Below are 22,013 nucleotides of genomic sequence, written 5' to 3' on the forward strand. Positions count from 1 at the left end.
TATTTCCTCAACATTCTGTTATGGCATGGCTGACAGCTCTATTTGAATCAGATTTTGTGGTTCATTTCAGGTTTGAATCTCAGTTTTGCCATATTACTAGCTAATAATCCTTTACGTTAATTCCTCAGTTGTAAATGGAAACGAAGAAGAAACAACTTACAAGGCTTACAAGGCTGCTATGAAAATTAACTGAACTAGTGCATCTTTATCCCTTCCTGGTCTCTGAAAAAAGACTGGATGCCCAGAGCAGATAGGATACACACCACATGGTCAGCTGAGAGTGCAGTATGAACCCCACCTCTCTTCCTTTGGACCTTGGGGGTCATTCCATCTGTTTTCGGCAGTGACATCATAATGATGCCCTGTCTTGATTTGGGGGACAATAGAGCAGGGTCTAAATGTTTTCCTTAAAAGCTATTATCAGGAAAGATAGGTCTTAAAATGACACGTATGTTATTAAATTTTGTGTTTAGTACTTTGGAGCCATTTTGCTGTGTTATTAAGATGATATTTTACTTTTCAAAAAGTATGTCTGTGTGTTCCTTTTTTTTTTTTTAAGTTGTTCTCCCTTTCTTCTTTCTTCCTTCTTCCCTTTCTTCCTTCCTTCCTCTCACCTGATTGTGAAACACATGCCTACTGGGGTTGGGAGGTGTGTAGGAGTCAAATGATAGAAACATTTTACATAGCAAGATCTTTAAAATCCAAATCCAATGATCCAGTGAATTTCCCTTCCCTTCCAGATTGGATATGCAGACTGCTTTCTACATTTATACGAGTTGATGATTTGAAAATAAATATTTAATTATAATAAAGAATTTTTAAAAATTGATATGGTAAGGTCATATTGGTTATTGCAGCTTGGTTGCAGATTATCATACACCTTGAGTAAATTTCTTTAGGTAGTAGCTACAAACATACCTAAATGCCATTTTCTCCCTCCATTTCAAGGTTCTTCATAATGTAAACCAATTCAATTCTTAAAACTACTGAGCACATTTATATGCAAATGGTATTCTAGTCACTGCGGAGGATACAAAAATGAGCAATATAGAGCCCTTGACCTTAAATACTTTACAATCTAAGAAAAAGAAGTTGACAATTCTCTTTTATGACAGTCTTCGAATACACTTCTCTAAACTACTGCTCCAGATCCGAGGCTGACTAGAAAGTCCCGAATGAAGGCTGACTATATATCTAAAGATATCCTTGATAAAAAAAACAACATTTAAATTATTTCAATAAAAATAAACTATCCTCTGGGGCGCCTGGGTGGAGCAGTCGGTTAAGAGTCCGACTTCAGGCAGGTCACGATCTCGCGGTCCGTGAGTTCGAGCCCCGCGTCGGGCTCTGGGCTGATGGCTCGGAGCCTGGAGCCTGTTTCCAATTCTGTGTCTCCTTCTCTCTCTGCCCCTCCCCCGTTCATGCTCTGTCTCTCTCTGTCCCAAAAATAAATAAAAAACGTTGAAAAAAAAATTAAAAAATAAATTAAAAAATAAAAATAAAAAAAAATAAAAAAGTAAACTATCCTCTAAGTTGTCATGTGATGCAGGCTCCAAATAAGCAGAGCAAAGCAATCATTGGGTTTACTGACAAAAGTCAACTGATATTCTATTGTTGCTAGTCAATTAAGAACCAAAAGACAACTTTTAGTCTGCAAATTTCAATAACATTTCAGTCTATAAACAGGTTCTGCTCTGGTTTCCTATTGCCACCATACAAAGTTAGCAGCTTAAAATAACACCCATTTCTTACCTCACACTTTTGGGGGTCAGAAATCTAGGCACAGTTCGCTGCTTCCCAGAATCTCACAAGGTCAGAAACAAAGTGTTGGCAGAGCTGCCTTCAGTTCTGAAGGCTCTGGGGAAAATCTATTTCTAGGCTTATTTAGGTTGTTGGCAGAATTCAGTTCCATATGGTTGTAGGACTAAAGTCCCTGTTTCCTTGTTGACTATAGGCTAGGAGTTGTTCTAAGCTTCCAGAGGCCACGTGGCTCATGGCCCCCTTCAAAGCCAGCAGTGGTAGGTCATGTACTTCTCAATGACTTAAATCTCATAGTTTTGGGGGCACTTGGGTGGCTTAATTGGTTAAACATCCAACTCTTGGTTTCGGCTCAGGTCATGACTTCACAGTTCATGAGATCAATCCCCACATCGGGCTCCACACTGTCAGTGAGATGCCTACTTGGGATTCTCTCTCTCTGCTCCTCCCCCACTTGCTTACTCTCTCAAAATAAAGAAACTTTTTAAAAATTTAAGCAAATAAATAAACAAATCTCATAGTTTTCTGCTTCTTACCAATAAAAGCTTCATAAGATCATTTTCTGAGTCTTCTTTTTTCTAAATACATTTATTTTTACCATACTGTAACTGAACATTACCTGGATACATATATTCTAATAAAGAGCTTACAAGACCTAATAAATTTACTTACAAGTTAATTATAAAGTGGGTAAGAAACAATTATAGTAAACAATTATGGTAACAGATACGGTAACAATCATGGTAACATCACTCTGTAAACAAAGGATTTAAACCACAATCAAAGGTAAATTGGTATCAAGACAAAAGTACACTCTTTATCCTATTCTGTTACAAACAATATACTCCTCAAGTGGTTAACATTACCAAGCAATAAGTTTTAATATCAGAAACACAGTTAATATCAAGTTGTCTACAGTATGGAAGAAAATACTGGAACCCAAGCAATTTTCCCAGTGTTCTGAACTAACAATACTGGACACAAAAATAAACTATTTGAGATCCTTTCTTAGTTTTTGTTGTTGTTGTTTCAGAAAGGGTGGCTGAAGAACCTGTAAAAGGCAACTGAGTAGGGTCCTGATGTGGAGATTAGCTGTGTAAATGCTGAGATGGAATAAGGTGGTTTTTATTTGTTTGTTAGGTTAGGTTTGGGTTGTTTATAATAAAGGGATTGGGAAGTTGTACTGTAACCTGATGAGGCTTTGGAGCCAGAAAGGCTTGGGTCCACATCCTAGTTTGGCCAAGGGTATAGCTTAGCTTGGCCAAGGGCCAAGTCCCCAGCATCACTTAACCCTTAGTCCTTTTATATGTAAAATGGGGACTGTAGGGTTGCCCGGCAGAGTCATTCTAAGTATTAAATGAGATCTTTTGTACCTATAGTTCTCAACTCTGGCTGCACTTTAGAATCACTTCGGAAAACTTTCACAGCATGGCATTCTCAAGGCCTCACTCCCTATGTAATTATTTTGTGTAGCCAAAGAGAAGAACCTGGGTTAAGGACCAGGGGTTCATATAAAGCACATAGTAGGTACTCAAAAATCGTAGTTGTTTTTACCATAATTACTACAAATTCCCTCTAATACAGCCAGGGCTCAATAAAGGTGACCATGAAATCTTCAGAGTTGAAAGAGGTCTTATCTAGTCCAACCTCCCACTCGTGAGAATCACACATCTACAGCATCAAGCTCAGCACCACTAGAAAAGTAGGTTGGTGTATTGGCCAGGCTGAGAATTGGCTACAGTCTGACTGTGCTTACAGCCTGGCTCTCCTCTTACTCCTCCTGTGAGGTGTTCAACAGGTATTTAACTTCTCTGTGCCTTGGTATTTTCATCTGCAAAGTTTAGTACCTACTTCATAAGGTTGTTCTGAGACCTCATTGAGTTAATACAGTAGAGTTTTAAGAACAGTGGTGCCTGGGGGCGCCTGGGTGGCTCAGTCAGTTGAGCGTCCGACTTCAGCTCAGGTCATGATCTCACGGTTTGTGAGTTCGAGCCCCGCGTCAGGCTCTGGGCTGGCAGCTCAGAGCCTGGAGCCTGCTTCAAATTCTATGTCTCCCTCTCTCTCTGCTCCTCCCCGGCTCATGCTCTGTCTTTCTCTCCTTCAAAACTAAATAAAAACTTAAAAAAAAAAAAAAAAAAAAAGAACAGTGGTGCCTGGCACATAGGTACTCAGTATATAAAATGATTGAAGGGATAAATGTATTCATTCCTGAATAAAGGAAAAATGAAGGAACATGATCAGTCAGCTTCAATTTAAACATTTCAGGTAAGCAGGTTAATGCTCAGTTCCAGTTCTTAGTTCATTTTATACTCACCTGAAATCTGCCTCCCTGCAATTTACATCCATTTGCTCCTTGTTCTTCTGGGGACACATACAAGTGTTCCTGTGTACCATAACCACTCAAATAATTGTAGCAACTTTACTTGTCTCCCTAGGCCCTCTCATTTCCAGCTAAAACATCCCAATTCTTTCAATTATTCCTCACTAACCTGGTTTCAACTCTTTTCAGCATCCTGATAGCTCAAGAAGTTACTTCCCAATGCGTTAAATATCCCTCCCAATTTTGTATCTTCTTTGAAGGATCCAGGCATTTTCCAAAAGAGATAAACTATTACTTTACCTGGTGGCAACGTTGTATTCCTTTAAGGCAGCCTGATATTACATTATCTTTTTGGGGTGGGGAGGTGGTAGGTTCATCACATACTGACTCATCATAATCAGCTTGTAACCAACCAGAATGACTACACCGTATTTGTGTGTTCTCACCCATGTCCCATCTCGTATAACTGAAGTAGCTAGGTTTAGGAGTCTACTTGCAGAACTATCTTAAATCTTCTTTTATTACCCTCAGGGTCATTGATCCAGCCTATGACTCATTCTGTTAACCAACTCATTGAGTATACTGTCAAGTTTTGAGACAACCCTGAGGAAGTAGAAAGAAAAAAAAGAGTCATAGTTACACAGTGGTGCAAAGGCATGTGTTGTTAGAAGGAGGTTGGCTGGAAACCAGAGAGAATGGTCCCCAAGATGGCACTACTTGGATTCATCCGCCAGATTCTAGGGTCAGTCTTCAGTCTCACCAACTCAACCACTCCGCAGCAGCGTGCCAGAGCTGGCCATGTTAAGACTCAGAGGTTGTCGTATAAAACAGATGCTCAGTTTTTACTTTACAATGTGAAATACCACTGTGGAAAGAATAATGATAGCCCATGTTTTCTGAATGATTACCATGTGTCAAGCACCGTCCTAAGGATTCGGCACATACTGTTTCACATGTTTCTCAAAACAACTCTATGAGTTAAGTGCAATTTACAGATGAGAAAGCAGAGCAGTTACTCTTTGAAGTCTTCCCTCTCACTCAACTCATGCAGTTGGTTTCTATGTTCTGTTGCCAAGTAAACAGTTATTAAGCCTTTTGAATTCACCCTCTCCTTTCTATTCCCACTGTCAGTACCCTATTCTGGTTATGCTGTCTCACCTCTTCCATTACCGCAGTCTCATACCTTGTCTCTCTCTCTCTTCTCTACTCCATTTCTACCTGCCTCTTGTAGTTTCAAAACACAGCTTTTAGTGTGCTACTCTTCCTGTTTGGAACCTTTAATGGCTCTTCACTGCCACAGAATAAGAACTCAGATTCCTTGGCATGGCACAACGGTCCCTCATCTTCAGGTCTGCAGCTCATCGCCTGTCACTTTCCCCTTTCCTGGTCCCTCCTTAGCTCCTTCTCCTTCTCAAAAGTCTTAGTAGCCATCTGGGACAACTCACAATTGACCAGACACACTGAATACTTACTCATATGCTACTATATCCACTTGTATGCAGCAAGTATTTACTCTGTACCAACTACATGCCATGAATGTGCTACTCACTTTACCTGTAATATCCTATTTAGTTGTAACAAGAACCCCATGAAATAAGCATTATCATCTTCCTTTTCAGAGAGTAGAAAGCTGAAGTGCTGAGGGGTCCATGTGCCGAGTGTCACACAGTTAAGTGTGGTGTGGGCTGGTTTGCGTGACCCCAGAACCCAGGCACTTTCCCACCAGACTCCTTGCTTCTGGAGCCTGGGCTTAGCCCGGTCTAACTGGCACTCCTGGGTTTGCTGTCTTCCGCGCCAGCCGGATTAGGAGTTCCTTGCAGGCAGGAACCGTGTCCACTTTGTACCCACAGTGTCTAGCTCCATGCCTGCCAATACTAGCCGTTTCAATGTCTGTTGAACGGATCGTAGCAAGGACAAAGGACTACGTCTCAGCAAGTCTGGACAACGCTGGCTCAGTCTAAGAGAAACCCTAGTAGGCTCAGCTGCTCCCTGACTGCCTAATAGATTTGAGGACGAGTTCGCGGGAACTGCCTTGCTGCCAGGCTCCAAACTTACCCAAGGCACCGACAGCCGCCACGCATTTCTAGTCCCAGCGTCAGCCCCGGGTCTCCGTTTACAGAGGTCACCACGGCAACGAAGCCTCGCCTCCCGGCGGAAGGAGCCGAGGGACCATGAGGCGCATGCGCCACCGGGAGCCGGTTTTCTGGGAGATCCCGCGGCGGTGCCACTGGGACCCTCAATGTCACTCGCCCTTTGGTCCCAGCTGTTTCGTGCCACATGACCCAAGTTGGAGACAAACAGAAAAGCCCAACATTCTATGAGTTTATCATCCCATTTTTAATTTTATATACAGTTTATATTATAATTAACCTAAGAATGGTATATTGATAAACGAAGTGACTTTTGAATACTTTCTTAGATAACTGCCCAGGAATAAAAAAAAAAAAAAAAATGGCCCAAAGGAGCCCTGATTGCGCACTATCATCCTCAAAGGTACATCGCCAGGCTTCTTTATTTAGTAGTTGTTTATTTTCCGCTGTTATCTCTGTTGGCTTTTACGGTAACAGATTGTATGTTGTAGGATCCTTGGCCTCCTGACGCTGGGCACACGAAGTATAGGGCTACCTTGACAGATCTCGGTTTAGCAGTTTGCTCTTTAGCCGCTCTGTGGTACAGGCAGCGCTCAGTATTGAATTTTAAGTACCTAAAGTCACTGGTTACAAACATCATTTTAAAATGGCTACGTTGCACACCGGAAACTAATAAACTGTGTTAACTGGAATTTAATTAAAACGGCTACAATATTGCAATAAGTGACAAAGGACTTTGTATCCAGAATAAAGGATTCTTATAATTGAATAAGAAAACAAACCCGACAAGTTAATTTTTCAAATGGGCAAAGGACTTTGACTACTTCATCGTATCAGCGGTATGAATGGCCAGTAAACATATGGTAACATGCTTCACAGTAGTCCTCAGGGAGATGCACACCACAATGCATATACACCACACCTACCAGAATGGGTAAAAATTCAAAAACTGCCAGCACCAAACGTGGGAGATGTGTAGATACTGTAACTCTCATGCCCTGCTGGTAGGAATGTAATAAGGCATAACGCTTTGGAAAACTGTAAAGTAGTTTCTTTAAAAGTTAAATATATACCAAGCCATTCCATGTCCAAGGTATTTACCCAAGGGAAACAAAAATTTATGTCCATACAAAGCCTTGAATGTAAATGTCCATAGCAGCTATATTCACAATAGCCAAAAATTGGAAAGAAAGCCAATGGCCATTGACAGGTGAATGGATAAACATTCATACAATGGAATACTACTCAGAAGTAAAAAGGAAGACACGGACACCCACATGAATGAATCTCAATAGTGAGTGAAAGAAGCCAGACACAAAATAGTGCAATTATGATTCCACTTAGATAAAATGTAAACAAATCTATGATGACAAAAACACATCAGTGGTTGCCCAAGGCTGGAGCAAAGGGTGGGACGCACTGCAGAGACAGGAGGAATCTTCTAGGCATGAAAGAAATGTGTCTTGTGGTTGTTTTGTCTGCCAAAAGTCAATGAATTATTCTCTTTAAATGGATGTAGTTTATTGCATATAAATTATTTCTCAATAGTTTATTTTAAAAGGCTATATTCTATTTTTGTTTATTGTTTTCCATAATGTTACACAACAATTTTCCAAGACCTTTATACCATTTGTTGGTAATATTGAAATGTTTTCTTTAGTCAATTATTCTTGACTTAAAGTCTCCTGACTTAAAAAAAAAAAAGGATCATTATCTTTGCTGTTAATTATAAATGGCATATGAAGGGTGTCTGGAAAGCCAGAAAACAGGAAAAAATTAAACAGCTTATTAGTTACATTTTCAAATAAAATTCTCAACATGTTTTCTTTCAACTTCCAAATATCTTTTCAGGTGAAATAAACTCTAAATTTAAAGCACTGGGTCCAATTGTTAATCTGAGAAAACCACTATAAATTCACCATTTAATACCTTTAAAAATCTGGAAGCACAGAGAAAATAGTGTATTTTTTTGTATACCAAAAAACTGGCAGTCATCATTACTGAATGCTTATCGTGAGTTGGGCTCTGTTCTTAACATATTTACATATACTCACCTCACTTACTCCTCACAATCCTAGAAGACATATCATGTCTGACTCTCAAATGGGAAAAATGAGATTAATTTACCCAGGGACACAGCCCAACTGGCAGAAATGGCACTTGGATCCAAGCTTTCTGCTTGCAATACTTGCAGACTTAGCCACTGTGCTAGATTAGCTATTTCTCCTAAGTAGGAGAAGTCCAGTAATTTTTTTCAAAAGAGCTTCAAGTTGTGGCTTTATCTCATACATTCTGACATTAGGCAACTTACTTCACCTCTAGGGCTCAATTTCCTCATCTGGAATGGGGAGGTGGGTGGCATTCAAACACCTCTAACTCACAGTTTTATTGAAATAATGGAGCTACTTTTGGCTCAGCACCGTGCCCACCACAATTACAACTCTATAAAGATAGCTATTACTATTATGGGGCTTCCACACCATATTCACTGTAAGATGGCAGCATGGCATAGGCTGTGTAGAAAGACTTCCTATGTCCCATCCCAGGGCCACCATTCCCAAGCTGTGTGACCTTGAGAGGGTACTTACCTTCTCGTACCTCAGTTTCTTCATCTGCAAAGTAAGGATAATAGGATCTACCTCATAAAGGTGTCATAAAATCATGAAGAGTGGCTGAAACACTATCTGGCATTTAGTAAACCATAAACTATTATTAAATTCTGCTAACTTAAAGAATTCCACTATATACTATAGGAATGATTATATCATTAACCGTGGATTTGATTATCAATCTAGTTTCTCTCCCGAGCTGTAATACGGAAAATGGAAAATTTTACTAAAGTTTAGCAAGTGCTTAGCAGCTTTCTGGGGCATTCTAGAGAAGTCATGTGTTGACCAAAAACATGAATCTATATATAAGCAATACAAGTTCTCTGAGTTTGAACTGTAAAAGTAAATACAAATCATCAAATATAGCAGAGTACACGTTTTGTGATGCCATAGATCCAATGGTTCCCAAATTTAAGCATGCATCAGGATGACAGGAGGGGCTTATTAAAACAGAAACAGAGTTTCTGATCCATAGGTCTGGGGTAGGGCTCAGGAATTTTCATCTCTAACAAGTACCCCTGGTGATCCTACTGATGGTGCTGGTCAGGGTTCATACAGATGCAGCTGGCTCTGAAAGCTAATAAAATAAAGAGGGCACAAGGTAGTGTTAATTAAAACCAAACACGCACCACTTTATGATTTAGGGATGATAAATCTTTATAATGTTTCCCAGGCTTGGCTATACACTGGACTCATCTGAGGAGGTTTCTCAAAATGCTGATGCTTGTGTCCTGCCCCAGAGTATAACTGGTCTGGAGTGAGAGTTGGGCAATGGGAATTTTAGAAGGTTCCTCAGTGATGAATGGTGGCCAAAGTTGAGAAGCACTGCTTTAGAAAGCCTAATAAACCTCTTTTCTCTGTATCTGTTACTATTGGAGTATTTTCAATCTACTTTTGTATTTTATCAACAAAAACAAATATTAGCAGGACAGATACTTCAATGTGAGCTCCACAAACCTGTGGAGGTTTGTGAGCACTGGTTCTCAACTCTGGCTGCACATTAAATCATCTTAAGCAGTTTTTTAAAATGTCATGCCAAGGACTCACTCCCAGGTAGTCAGTTTGGTCTTTTTTCAATGCTCCCCAAGTTGAAAATCATGGCTTTTGAAGCTTAAAGAGTTATAAAGGAAAAAAGTAAAGAGCCAACCAGTTGAAGAATGTTAAGAAAAATGTATGTCAGGGGCACCTGGATGGCTCAGTCAGTTAAGTGTCCAACTTTGGCTCAGGTCATGATCTCATGGTTTGTGGGTTCGAACCCCGCGTTGGGCTCTGTGCTGACAGCTTGGAGCCTGGAGCCTGCTTCGGATTCTGTGTCTCCCTCTCTCTCTGCCCCTCCCTGCTGACACTCTCTCTCTCTCAAAAATAAATAAACACAAAAAAAAGCAACGAAAAAGAAAAATGTATGTCAAAAGAAAGCCTTCACATGGAATCTTGCCATTTGCAATGACATGGATGGAACTAGAGAGTATGATGCTAAGCAAAATAAGTCAGTCTGAGAAAGACAAATACCTTATGATCTCACTCATATGTGGAATTTAAGAAACAACAAACGAGCAAAGGCAAAAAAGAAAGAGAAAGAGGCAAACCAAGAAACAGACTGCTTACTAGTGAGAACAAACTGATGGTTACCAGCACGGAGGTGGGTGTGGGGATGGGTTAAATAAGGGATGGGGATTAAGGAGTGCACTCGCTGTGATGAGCACAGGGCGCTGTATGGAAGTGTTCAATCACTATATTGTACACCTGAAACTAATAATATGCTGCATGTTAACTAAGTGGAATTTAAGTAAAAACTTTTAAAAATTAAAAAAAAAAAAAAGAATTCATTCACAAACCAAGCAGATAACTTTTCATTTAATAACAGAAGGAATGGTACTAAAATGGTTTTATATTCCAGGCAGGGATAGTACTTATTAAATACCAGGTTTCAAAAAGTACAATACAGATGGAAGAATCTGCAATAATGCAAATGAGGTCAGATGACTTCATGAAAATACATTCAGTGATACTAGAAAAAATTTTTATTTTTGTCACCATAATGATGAAGCCCATATGCCACTTCCTAGAACAGTGGTTTATAACTGCAAGACAAGGGACAGCGTTGGCTGAAAAAGTTCCCCAAGTAGTTCCAATGTGTTTCCCCAACCCCACTCCCACCATTCCAAGCTGAGGATTCTCATCATGCAGCAAAAGGACAGAAATAACTTAAAAAGTAATTTTAAAATAAAAACCAGTGTCTGAGAGCCAAACAGGTGCCTTGAAGAAAACTACTTTGAACGTGTAGTAGATTCAGGGCCGGGAAAGTTGACTGCAACTTTTTGTACTCATTTCTGTTTCAACATAAGCTCTGTGATCACTATCTATTTGATGTGCACTATCATTATTGATGACATTTTCACATTAGAAGACTATATAAGAATTTTATAATACATACAACCACTCTTACCTGTGTAAGTAAATATAAGCAAATGTTCCCACACCTATTTTTTAAAGCTGTACATTCCACTTGATGGGAAAGTGATGAACAACAGTGACTTCCCTCCCAAAAAGAGATCAAAGGGAGTGTTAAATTTTTCCGAAAGCCAGACATTAACTACCACAGCCCATTTTATTGTAAGCTATATGCAAAGCAACTTAGTTCTTCAGAAAAAAATAAAAGAAATACATCATTTAAGATATACTAAGACACAAAGAAAAAAAACTATTGAATAAAGATGATAAAGGTAAAACTGTGTTAGAAAAACCTTAGTTATGAAAATATCAGAATATAAAACTTCAATTTTCCTATAGTCAAAATTTTATTCAAAGGAGGTTGGGGGCGCCTGGGTGGCGCAGTCGGTTAAGTGTCCGACTTCAGCCAGGTCACGATCTCGCAGTCCGTGAGTTCGAGCCCCGCGTCGGGCTCTGGGCTGATGGCTCAGAGCCTGGAGCCTGTTTCCGATTCTGTGTCTCTCTCTCTGCCCCTCCCCCGTTCATGCTCTGTCTCTCTCTGTCCCAAAAATAAATAAACGTTGAAAAAAAAAAAAATTTAAAAAAAAAAAAAAAAAAAGGAGGTTGTACGTTGGTTAGTTGTTGGAAATTTATTTGCAGAGGTCCAAACTGAAATAACTGCTTTATTCTTTGTTCCATAAGTACTAAGTCACAAGATCTTTGAAGGTTTTATCTAAAGGGACATGAAAACTTGCAAGCAGGGGCAGGGATATGGGAGTGAAAGTTCAAGAACATGCTACCAAGAACAAACTGTACAACTAACTTCATTTATGACACGTGGGTAGAAAGAGCAAACCAGCCTTCTTCGTTTTGCTTCTCAATCTGTTGAACAAAGATGCAAAAAGGATTTAGAAAGTAATCAGAAACATGAGCCCATTCCAGGTTTACAATTATTTAGATCAAGTACACAGAATCATGTTATCCTATGCCATCAAATGGTACTGAAAATTAAATTGCTACTGGTAATTTTAATTCTCCAATAGAGAAATTCCCAAATAACTGATTCCCTGGTCAACATATCCCCTTATTGATTGAGGGAACCTAATTTTTAAATAAAGGATAAATCCAGTGTTTTATACAACTTGTATGTGCAACTTCTTAAAATAGCAAAGGTATTTGATCTTAGTAAACTAAATCTGTTACTAAATTCCAGAAACTAAGGGCAAATTAAATAAAATAATTTATAACTTTTTTAGGATATAGGAAACAATAAAGGATAAATCTTCTAGTGCTAGGCAACTGGGATATGAGCCTATCGATTAATTTGGGCTATAAATACTCAGTGTTTACTGAAGCATTCACTATTTGGTCTAATCTAGAACAAAGCAGAACACATGAGGAATATGTACAACATTGATTCACCGTAACCTCTCTAACTAGTGGCACACTCTGATACAGCACACTGGGGTAAAGGGACAAGGAAAGTGGCCCCAGGGCTCTGTCTATCCCAAGTCCCACACAGCCACAGCAAGCACTGAGGGAACCAGTATCTCAGTATACCTACTACTTCAAGGCACGCCTGTATGTCCTGCCATGTAGGAATGCTCTGCCTGAAACCAGTAATTTCCAGTCTATGTTGAAATCCTACTGAATTTTACCTTGTTCCTTAGCTACCCCAGAACACAAAAGAAACTGTATGGCTGTTTCGTTTTTTTTAGCAAAGGTGAATTAGGAATTCTTCTGAGAATTTCATGTCACATTAATAATGGAAATCACCAAATCGGCCACCTTCCACCCTCACTCTCCTGACCCTTACACACATTTCACAATTACATTTTATCACATACCTTTGCTCTTGGATTAACAGGAGTGAATCGCCCACTTCCTGAGGTGGCGTTTAATGGAGAACAAGAATTACTAGTAGCCCCTGAAGACCTATTTATGAGAAATGAGAAATAAAAGAGGGTGGGAGAGTGATCTATCATTACTAACCTTGAATTATAGAAGAATGACAAATCTCAGGATTGGCAAGAGTTTGAAAAAGATTGGCTGAGTTACATCCAAATTATTTACAACATTTTTACCAACCTAAGTCTTTTTTTTTTTTTAAATAATAGATTTTCTTTTTTAGGGTAGTTTTAGGTTTACAGAAAGATTAAGTGTAACAGAGAGTTCCAATATACCCTTCACCTCCCTTGCTCAGTTTCCCCTAAACATTGCATCATTTGCATCATTTATTACAATTGATACTATTGGTACATTATTATTAATTAAATCCATAGCTTAAATTAGGGTTCATGCTTTTGTTATACATTCTATGGGTTTAGACAAATGTATAATGAGGGCATCCATTGTGATAGTATCATGTTGTAACATTTTTAATATTAAAGGGGAAAAATGCATGTGCATGTGTGGGGGTGAGGGGGAAAAGGCCAGGGGGTGGAAGAGTAACGAGCCTTGGATCAGCAGCACAGCGTCATGGTAAGCACAGAGAGTGCTGACAGAAGAGCCAGGTCCATCCTCAGTGCCACCATTTACCAACCACGTGACCCATCTAGAAAAACCACCCAATCAGCTAGCTCTCTGAGCTTCAGCTTCATTTACTGTAAAAGAGAAAAATACTACTGTTCAGTTACTCACCCTGTCATATGTGATCTCCTAATTTCGTAACCTACCAAGAGCTCCATATATGTGCTACTATCCTATTTTTGTTCTCAGTAACAACCCACACTGCTCTACTTAAGGCTCGTCCTCACTCCTTTTCCCCCCCAGAAATTCTCTTCTCCCATTACTTTATTTTCTCTACAAGAGTGAGTCTGCCTGAACCTAAGTCAGATACTATGCACTTTCTTTTTTCCCCCAAAGACAATACACTTAATCACTTTCTTGATTTTTTTAAGTAGCTGTTCACATTGTAACCCTACCTTCTTGAATTTATCCCACTGGTAGGAGAGATAGTACTGCATTTTGAGCTTTCTGGGGCTTCTGCTCCTGGAATGGATACTTCAATCGTCCTCTTTCCTCCTTCTAAAATATAAAAATAAATATTAGTTTCATTAATTTTCATTAAAATAAAAGCAAAAATTTAACTTGATTTCTATCTTACTGTAAAATTTCACATTATAAATTTGGGGGTTCTTTCTATATTTTCATTATGACCCACAGACACACTGGAAGAATTTTTTTTCAAAATGAACTGTGAGATAAGAAACTTTAGTTACTAGTATCAATTCAGTAGCATGCCAGGTCATACAATGCCAGAATCTTCAGACAAGTGGTATCATGTCAGATCTGGAAGTGAAAAACAGAAATTAAGAGCTAGCCCTAAAAAAACTTGTGATTTTTGTCAAAACAGCTTATCTCAAGTTTTCAAAAAGAAAAAGAAAAAGGAAAATTTCTGAAGTCATTCAGTGAAACTTCAAATCTTCTAAATCTATTACATTATTCGATTCCTGAAGACAACTTAGGTAGGGGGAAGGTAGCTGAGGAGATCACATGGCCAATGGCAAGTATAGTTGTGTTCATTTTCAGTATTTCACAAGAAGGTTATCAATTAACAAATATTTACTATCTACTAATGAAAGACTTAATGTTTACCCCCAGTTTCAGAGACTCCTATGAATCACTACTTAACACCAGTGATTTCTGGGCTTTAATATTTACATATTTAATACATATTTAATTGTATAACATATTCCTCCATTACTCTAGAAAACAAAAGAGGTTTTGCATGGCATATGATTTATTTTTATCTTTATCATCATAGTGCACGAAGGTTCTCATGAAAGCACGAATTTTACTTTAAAAAAGAATATCTTGGAGATATAACCACTGGAATGAAAAGAACACAGTTGCAAATTTACCAATTTGCTTTAGATAATCAGTTAACCTCTTTTGCCTCACTTTACTCAGGTAGCAAATAGCTATAATATCAGCTCTATCTACTCACAGGATGTATTGAGGACTAAATAACAGTAATGAAAGTACTTTAAACCTTAAGGAACTATTGACACACAGATGTCTAATGTAATTACAAAATTATTCTTAAGAGTGATTTGCTTTATTCTTCTTCACTGCACTTAGCACTAACATTATCTATTTATTTGCTTCTTTGTTTCCTGCCTGCTCCCCAACTTGAATGCTAAAGTAGTCAAGCTGGACAGGGATTTGTCCTGTTTGGAGCAGTTTCCCCAGGGCCCAGAACAGGCTGGTAGGTAATAAATGTTCAGACTTATTGAGTGATTTAATGTACTCATTCTAATCAGAAGTCATCTCTAGGCTTCGTGACTATGAAGAACAACAGACAAAGCTGTCATGTGAAGAAGCCTAGACTAAACAAAGAAAGATCCCCAAGGAAACGGATTATCCGTCATTTTCCAGTAATTTTCAAGAGTCTGCTCTCTAGGTCTGAAGTTTCAAAACAGAAGTGATTTGTAACTGAAAGGAAAATTCTTTTTGGCAAAGAGGAGGTGGGTGGGAGGATGGGTCAAACAGGTGAAGGGGATTAAGAGTACACTAACCAGCAGGCACCTGGCTAAGCATTTGACTCTTGGTCTCAGCTCAGGTCATGATCTCAAGGTTTGTCAGTTTGAGCCACGCATTGGGTTCCGTGCTGACAGCTTGGAGCCTGCTTGGGATCCTGTCTCTCCTTCTCGCTCCACCCACCCTTCCAGTGCACTCTCTCTCTCTCATCTCAAAAATTAATAAATATCTTTAAAAAAGAGTACACTAGTTGTGGTAAGCACTGAGTAAGGTATACAATTGCTGAATCATTATATTGTACACCTGAAACTGATGTAACACTGTATGATGATTACACTGGAATAAAAATTTTCTAAAAGTCTTATTGGCAGATACCTTAAAGGTAGCCTTCCTTCTTCAACCACCACAGGACATATGAATCCCTCTAAAACACCGATGCTTGAGCACCTTAGGGAAAATACCACTTACTGATATAAAGATTGTCCTTCTTTTATCCTGAGCTAAAATTAGTTTCTCTATAGCTTTCACACAGCTCGACCCTCTTGAGGGTCTTAGTAATTCAGTTTTTGCCTAAAGAACAACTTGAGAGCCACTTCATCAGTACCTTTTTGAACGTAAATATTATGACAACTAATTTTTTAGTTGCTGTTCTATTATTTAGAACCCCCTCTGGTTTTTCACATTCCTAAAAGTAATAACAGAATGGAAAGTTTAATTTACAAATAAAAATGTTTTAATTAGTTTTAACAAAATAACTTGTAATTTGTTGCTGATGAAACTCTAAATCATTTTGATGCTTAGGTTTTTGTTTTTTATTTATTTATTTATTTATTTATTTATTTATTTATTTTAGAGAGAGGAAGGGCACAAGCAGGGCGGGGAGGAGCAGAGAGAAAGAGAGACAAAAAATCTCAAGCAGGCTCCACCCTCAGTGTGGAGCCTGACATGGGGCTCAATCCCATGACCGTGGGATCATGACCTGAGCTGAACTTGAGTCGGACACTTAATTGACTGAGATACCCAGGCACCCCAATCCTTATGTTCTACACTTAGCCACAGCAAATATCCTAAGTGAATCATACACTTTAATGAATCCCATTTACACATAGGGCAACTTAGGAACTCAGACACCAAAGATTACCTACAGGCACCATGGAATAGCTTTCTACCCAGAGACTTAGGTCTTTTTCTTTCTATGTAAAATTGACATGACTCAGGTCTATTTCTTTCTATGTAAAATTGAAGGCACTGAAATATATGCTCTGAGATTTCTTTCAGCTCAAAATCAAGAAAGTGAAAACTCTCATGTGTCTAGCTTTTAAATCATGAATTTGTGACCAACCAGTCCATGCTCTGAGAGGTGATGGAATAGGTGATACTGGTGGGGAAGAAAGATTCAAACCAATAAGTTTCTGTTGCTCTATTAACTGCAAGAGTTTTCCACGAGCCTCCATACTCTGCCGATTCAATTCTGCAATCCGTTCCTCCATGCTACTTGGTGTGAAAGGCTGTGTTGTTGGATAAGTCTTAAAAAAAAAAAAAAAGGCACAAACTCCATATCAGAAATAATCCAAACAATTTTGACTGTTTGTAAACATAAACTCTTCCACTAAAAGCCAGCTAGTTAGTATTCACCACCCTTGCTATATGTAAACTTGAATAGTAGGCAAAGAATAAAATCTACAAGCCATTTAATTGAAAAATTAGGGCTGGGGCACCTGGGTGGCTCAGTCGGTTAAGTGTCCGACTTCAGCTCCGGTCATGATTTCATGGTTCGTGAGTTCGAGCCCAGAGTCGGGCTGTTTGCTGACATCTCAGAGCCTGGAGCCTGCTTCGGATTATGCGCCTTCCTCTCTCTCTCTGCCCCTCCCCTGCTCATGCTCTATCTCTCTCTCTCTCTCAAAAATATACAAACATTAAAAAAAAAAATTAAGAGCAGAAATGCTTTCAGTTAAAATGTAGCTGTGTGGCAGACATTCAATTCATACTAATTCTACATTTTATATTTACAACTTCATTCCCAGTTTAATTTTGGCTTTCTTTCATATTTTACCTTGTCCTATTTTCCTCATTCATTTTCCTTGTGTTCTATTTTATATTATCCTCTTTTACTGTATGTGTTAAATAAACTGATAAATAACTTTTCCTTACTCTGTGATGAGGACATGACTAAGCATAAACCTTCGAGTAGCAGCCTCAAAGATATCCAGGATCACTTCAGGAAAGGAGGCCCTTAAGATGTTCCAGCAATATAGTTAAACTCCTAAATGTTCCTAGTCGATCCTTAACTGGTACTCACTGCAGCCACGTCGCTTGCATGACTGGTCTCTTGTTTGTTTAATTCCCGAAGTCCATCCCCTTGCTCTCCTCCTGGCCCAATAATATTATTCAGATGTGCTTTGATAGCTGAGTTCTGCAGTGTCAACTCTGCGATCCGGGCCATGATGTCCTTTCTTTGTATTAACGCCTCATTTGCTCTAAGCTGTTGCCCCTCTCCCAGTACCAGGGGCTCTTCTGAGAACTCAGGGCTTCTGGCCTGCTGAGTGTGTGAATGGGAACTATAGAAGGGCTGTGAGAGGTTAACAAAAGGAGCCTGGACTTTGTTCTCCAGATCTTCCCCCATGTGAGAGACCCTCCACCTCTGAGTGAAGAGGTGACTTTCTTCATTTGGATTCTGATTGTCTGTGCCAGTAGGTAAAGTCTTCCTTTCCCAATTTTGTTCCTTCTCAATTATTTCCACAGTTGGAGGAATTTGTGGAGCAGGGCGAGTTTGGACAGTCCTCCTCAATACTGTAGATAAAATATCAGAATAAACATGCATCATTTAACCACAGATTCGCACTATAATCTTTTCATTACTCATCATGGTAGTTAGAGATGTATTTCAGTAGACGGGTTTGGCTTCTGAATGCCTGAATTATTTCAGCAGGGAATATTTCAGCAATGCCACCTCTAAACAATCAAATCACAATTTCATATTCCTTAAGGCTTCGTCAGTATCCTTGTAAAAAAAAAAAACCTGCCAAGTTCACATTTTAATACATGTATTAATTCATACCAGGGAATCCTGGGGGTAGGGAGAGTATAACTACCTAATGTAAACTGAGGATGGTCAGGAAAGGCATCTCTGAAGAAGTAAAATTTTTAAATGGTTATGTATGTGGCAGAAAGCAGAGCGAAAACATTACAGGCAGAGAGAACAACATATGTGAAGGTCCCAAAATAGGAAAGAGCAAAGAAATGAGGCCAGTTTAGCATAGCACAGCAATAAGGGAGAACTGGAAAAATATGAGCCTGGAGAGGTATACAGAAACTTAAGCCATGTTAGGAATTTTATAATTTTTTTTAACATTTATTTATTTTTGAGAGACAGAGAGACAGAGCATAGGCAGAGGAGGGGCAGAGAGAGACAGGTGGACACAGAATCTGAAGCAGGCTCCAGGTTCTGAGCTGTCAGCACAGAGCCCGATGCAGCGCTCAAACCCATGACCGTGAGATCATGAACTAAGCCGAAGTCAGACACTTAACCAACTGAGCCACCCAGGCGCCCCTGGAATTTTATAATTCAATCCAAGAGCAATGAAACCTGGAGAAGGTTTGGCAACGACTCAATTTATATTTCATAAATGCTGTGGTTATTTGGAAGGCCCAGGAATGGAAGTAGGGAGACCAGTAAGCCATGGTAGTCTAGAAGAAAGATGACAGTAGCTCTGATGAAGGTATGTTGATCACAAAGATGGAGAAGTGAATAAATTTGAGAAACATTTTAGCAACATAACTAAGAGTGATGAACTGGAAGTGGGGAGTAAAGGAAACACCGATCAAGATGGCACGCACAGCTGAGTGGGTAGTGATACAATTTAGAGATGGAGAAGATAAGAACAGATTTGGGGGAACAGAAGCTACCAAGAATTCCATTTTGGGGGCACCTGGGTGGCTCAGTCAGTTAAGCAACCGACTTCGGCTCAGGTCACGATCTCAGGGTTCGTTAGTTTGAGTCCCACATTGGGCTCCATGCTGTCAGTTCTTTGGATCCTCTGTCCCCCTCTCACTCTGCCCCTCCCCCACTCATGCACGCTTGGTCTCTCTGTCTCAAAAATAAATAAACATTTAAAAAAAAAGAATTCCATTTTGAACAGGATAAGTTTAAGGTGCCTTATGATTTATCCCAATATCCATCCAAGCAGATGGATTCTTCATGGGTCAGGAACTCAAGAGAGTCATCTAGGCTAAGATACAAAATTGGAAGTCACTGGCATATACATAGTATTAGAAGCCAAGATTATCTGGAGAAAAAGAATAGAGTCAGAAAAGAAACCAATACCAACAAAGAAGGAAGTCAGTGTTTAGAGCTTCATAAAGGAGGACGGGCGCCTGGGTGGCTCAGTCAGTTAAGCGCCCAACTTCAGCTCAGGTCATGATCTCACTGTCCGTGAGTTCGAGCCCTGTGTCGGGCTCTGTGCTGACAGCTCAGAGCCTGGAGCCTGCTTCAGATTCTGTGTCTCCCTCTCTCTCTGACCCTCCCCCATTCATGCTCTGTCTCTCTCTGTCTCAAAAATAAATAAACATTAAAAAAATTAAAAAAAAAAAAAGGAGGGGAAGCTAGCAAACAAAGCAGACTGAAATGGAGCAGCCAGAAAGGAGAGAGAAATATTATAGGAATGTGGTATGAAGGAAACAAATGTGGTATGATTATATATTAATTATATATAATGCTACTGTAAGAACTAGAACACAAAGACAGAAGAAAAATACACTGGAGTTATTAACCTGGAGGCCACCAGAGCTCTTAGCAAGAGTAGTTTAGGTGAAATGACCTAATAGGGAGTGAACTGGGGAGACAGATGCTCCTAGTTCAACATCATAGGCTCGCTTCCTTTCACTGACAACAAGGAAATGAAATTTAAAAAATTGTAAAACCCACATCAGTAAAGATAATGGTCTAGGAAGAGAGTCATTAGCAAATGAGATACTTCAACACATTTCTGAAAGACTGAAAGTAGATGAGGAGGATGTGAAAGAATGAAATTGAGCAGAAGACACGGTGCAGAACACATATATGTATTCTAAGGAAGCTACAGGTAAAAGCCAGTCTTTCTGGGGGAACCCTAAAAAGGCTGTTAGCTCAAAGACGACAGTACAGAGGGAGAAAGTGAGAAGTAGGACTGAAAACTGGAGAATAACTTGGAAGTTCGTCTACTGTATAGTTACGTCAGTCAGGCTGTGCTCACTACTTACCCCCACCCATCCTTGAAAGCAAAAACAAAAAACAAACAAACAAACAACAACAACAACAAAACAGCATTGGGGAAAGTAAATGTGGTAGCCCCAGTAGAACAGCTCGATCTTACTTGCATATTGCATACCCTAAAAGGAGGCCAGCAGTTAACAGAGCATGTCCACATATACAAAGTAACTGCTGAAGGGAAAGCCTACTGGGAAAACAGACCAAGACTCACCTACACAGAAGAGCAAATGTATGCCAACCACCTATAACATTCAGCCATGTCATTTATTCTTAACTATCATGGGCCATGAAGTAACACCAGACATATGAGGAAAACTGACAGCACAAAGAGAAAAACCAGGATAGGTAAACAGAACAAGAGACTAAGAGGAAGAGAAGGAAAATCCAGGTACAGAAGATAATGTAACAAAATTCTAAATGGTCTACTCAGAAGAGAGTTTCTAGAAGACAATGCAGTTGTAATAAGCATCAATGAAAACAGATTAGACAATAAGAAAGGGCTCTTGCTTAGAAATTAAACATACAATTTGGTGAATTAAAGAAATCTAAAAGACAGGTTTGAACACAAAATGAAAAAAATCCTCCAGAATATAAGAAGGAAGATATAAAGCTAAATACATAAGAAAATAATCCAAAAGGTCAACATACAGTTTTCTAAAACTTCAGAAATTTATGTGTCTTTAGTCCAAAAGGTCTCACTGGTGCCTCTTTGTGCAATGAGAAAAAAAAAAAAAAAACAAAAAAAACTATTATTTAGACACACATTATGCAATGTCAGAATTACAACAAAGGAAACCTAAAACTTCCACAGAGAAAAAGGAGGTCAAATACAAAGAAATAAAAATTAGATATTGCATCTGACATCTCAACCACAACACCAGATACTAAAAATCAATGGAACAATGCCTTTGATTTCTCAGGGGGAAACGAATATGAACCTAGAATTCTGTATCTAGACAAATTATCAACCACGTATAATAGAAAAGTAAAAATATTCTCAAATTTTTAAGAACTTAGGGTTTACCTTCTATATACCCATTCTGATGATTTCTTTCAAAAACTTGAGGGAGAAAACC

The 22,013-nt window shown here is 39.1% G+C and overlaps 2 protein-coding genes across 11 annotated transcripts in view; both read right to left on the bottom strand.

The window, feature by feature from the left end:
* CFAP44 (cilia and flagella associated protein 44) overlaps window positions 1-6,357 on the bottom strand; it is a 151,235-nt gene extending 144,878 nt beyond the window's left edge. The window contains exon 1 of one of the 2 annotated variants that reach the window (XM_040484520.1): window positions 6,134-6,357. The gene's annotated coding sequence lies outside the window, so the exon portion shown is untranslated. The remainder of the gene's footprint in view (window positions 1-6,133) is intronic. The other variant, XM_040484519.1, reaches the window with a different exon arrangement.
* Window positions 6,358-11,842: 5,485 nt separating this feature from the next.
* SPICE1 (spindle and centriole associated protein 1) overlaps window positions 11,843-22,013 on the bottom strand; it is a 57,906-nt gene continuing 47,735 nt past the window's right edge. For 6 of the 9 annotated variants that reach the window (XM_040484524.1, XM_040484526.1, XM_040484527.1 and 3 more), the window contains exons 14-18: window positions 17,989-18,479; window positions 17,032-17,215; window positions 14,132-14,234; window positions 13,055-13,142; window positions 11,843-12,089 (exon numbers count right to left, since the gene is read on the bottom strand). In XM_040484524.1, coding sequence (XP_040340458.1) covers window positions 12,036-12,089; window positions 13,055-13,142; window positions 14,132-14,234; window positions 17,032-17,215; window positions 17,989-18,479 — 920 coding nt within the window. In that variant the 3' untranslated portion in view covers window positions 11,843-12,035. The other 3 variants (XR_005793292.1, XR_005793291.1, XM_040484528.1) reach the window with 3 other exon arrangements.

Source organism: Herpailurus yagouaroundi, unplaced genomic scaffold (genome assembly GCF_014898765.1).
Source record: "Herpailurus yagouaroundi ecotype Mexico unplaced genomic scaffold, PumYag 162, whole genome shotgun sequence".
NCBI lineage: Eukaryota > Metazoa > Chordata > Mammalia > Carnivora > Felidae > Herpailurus > Herpailurus yagouaroundi.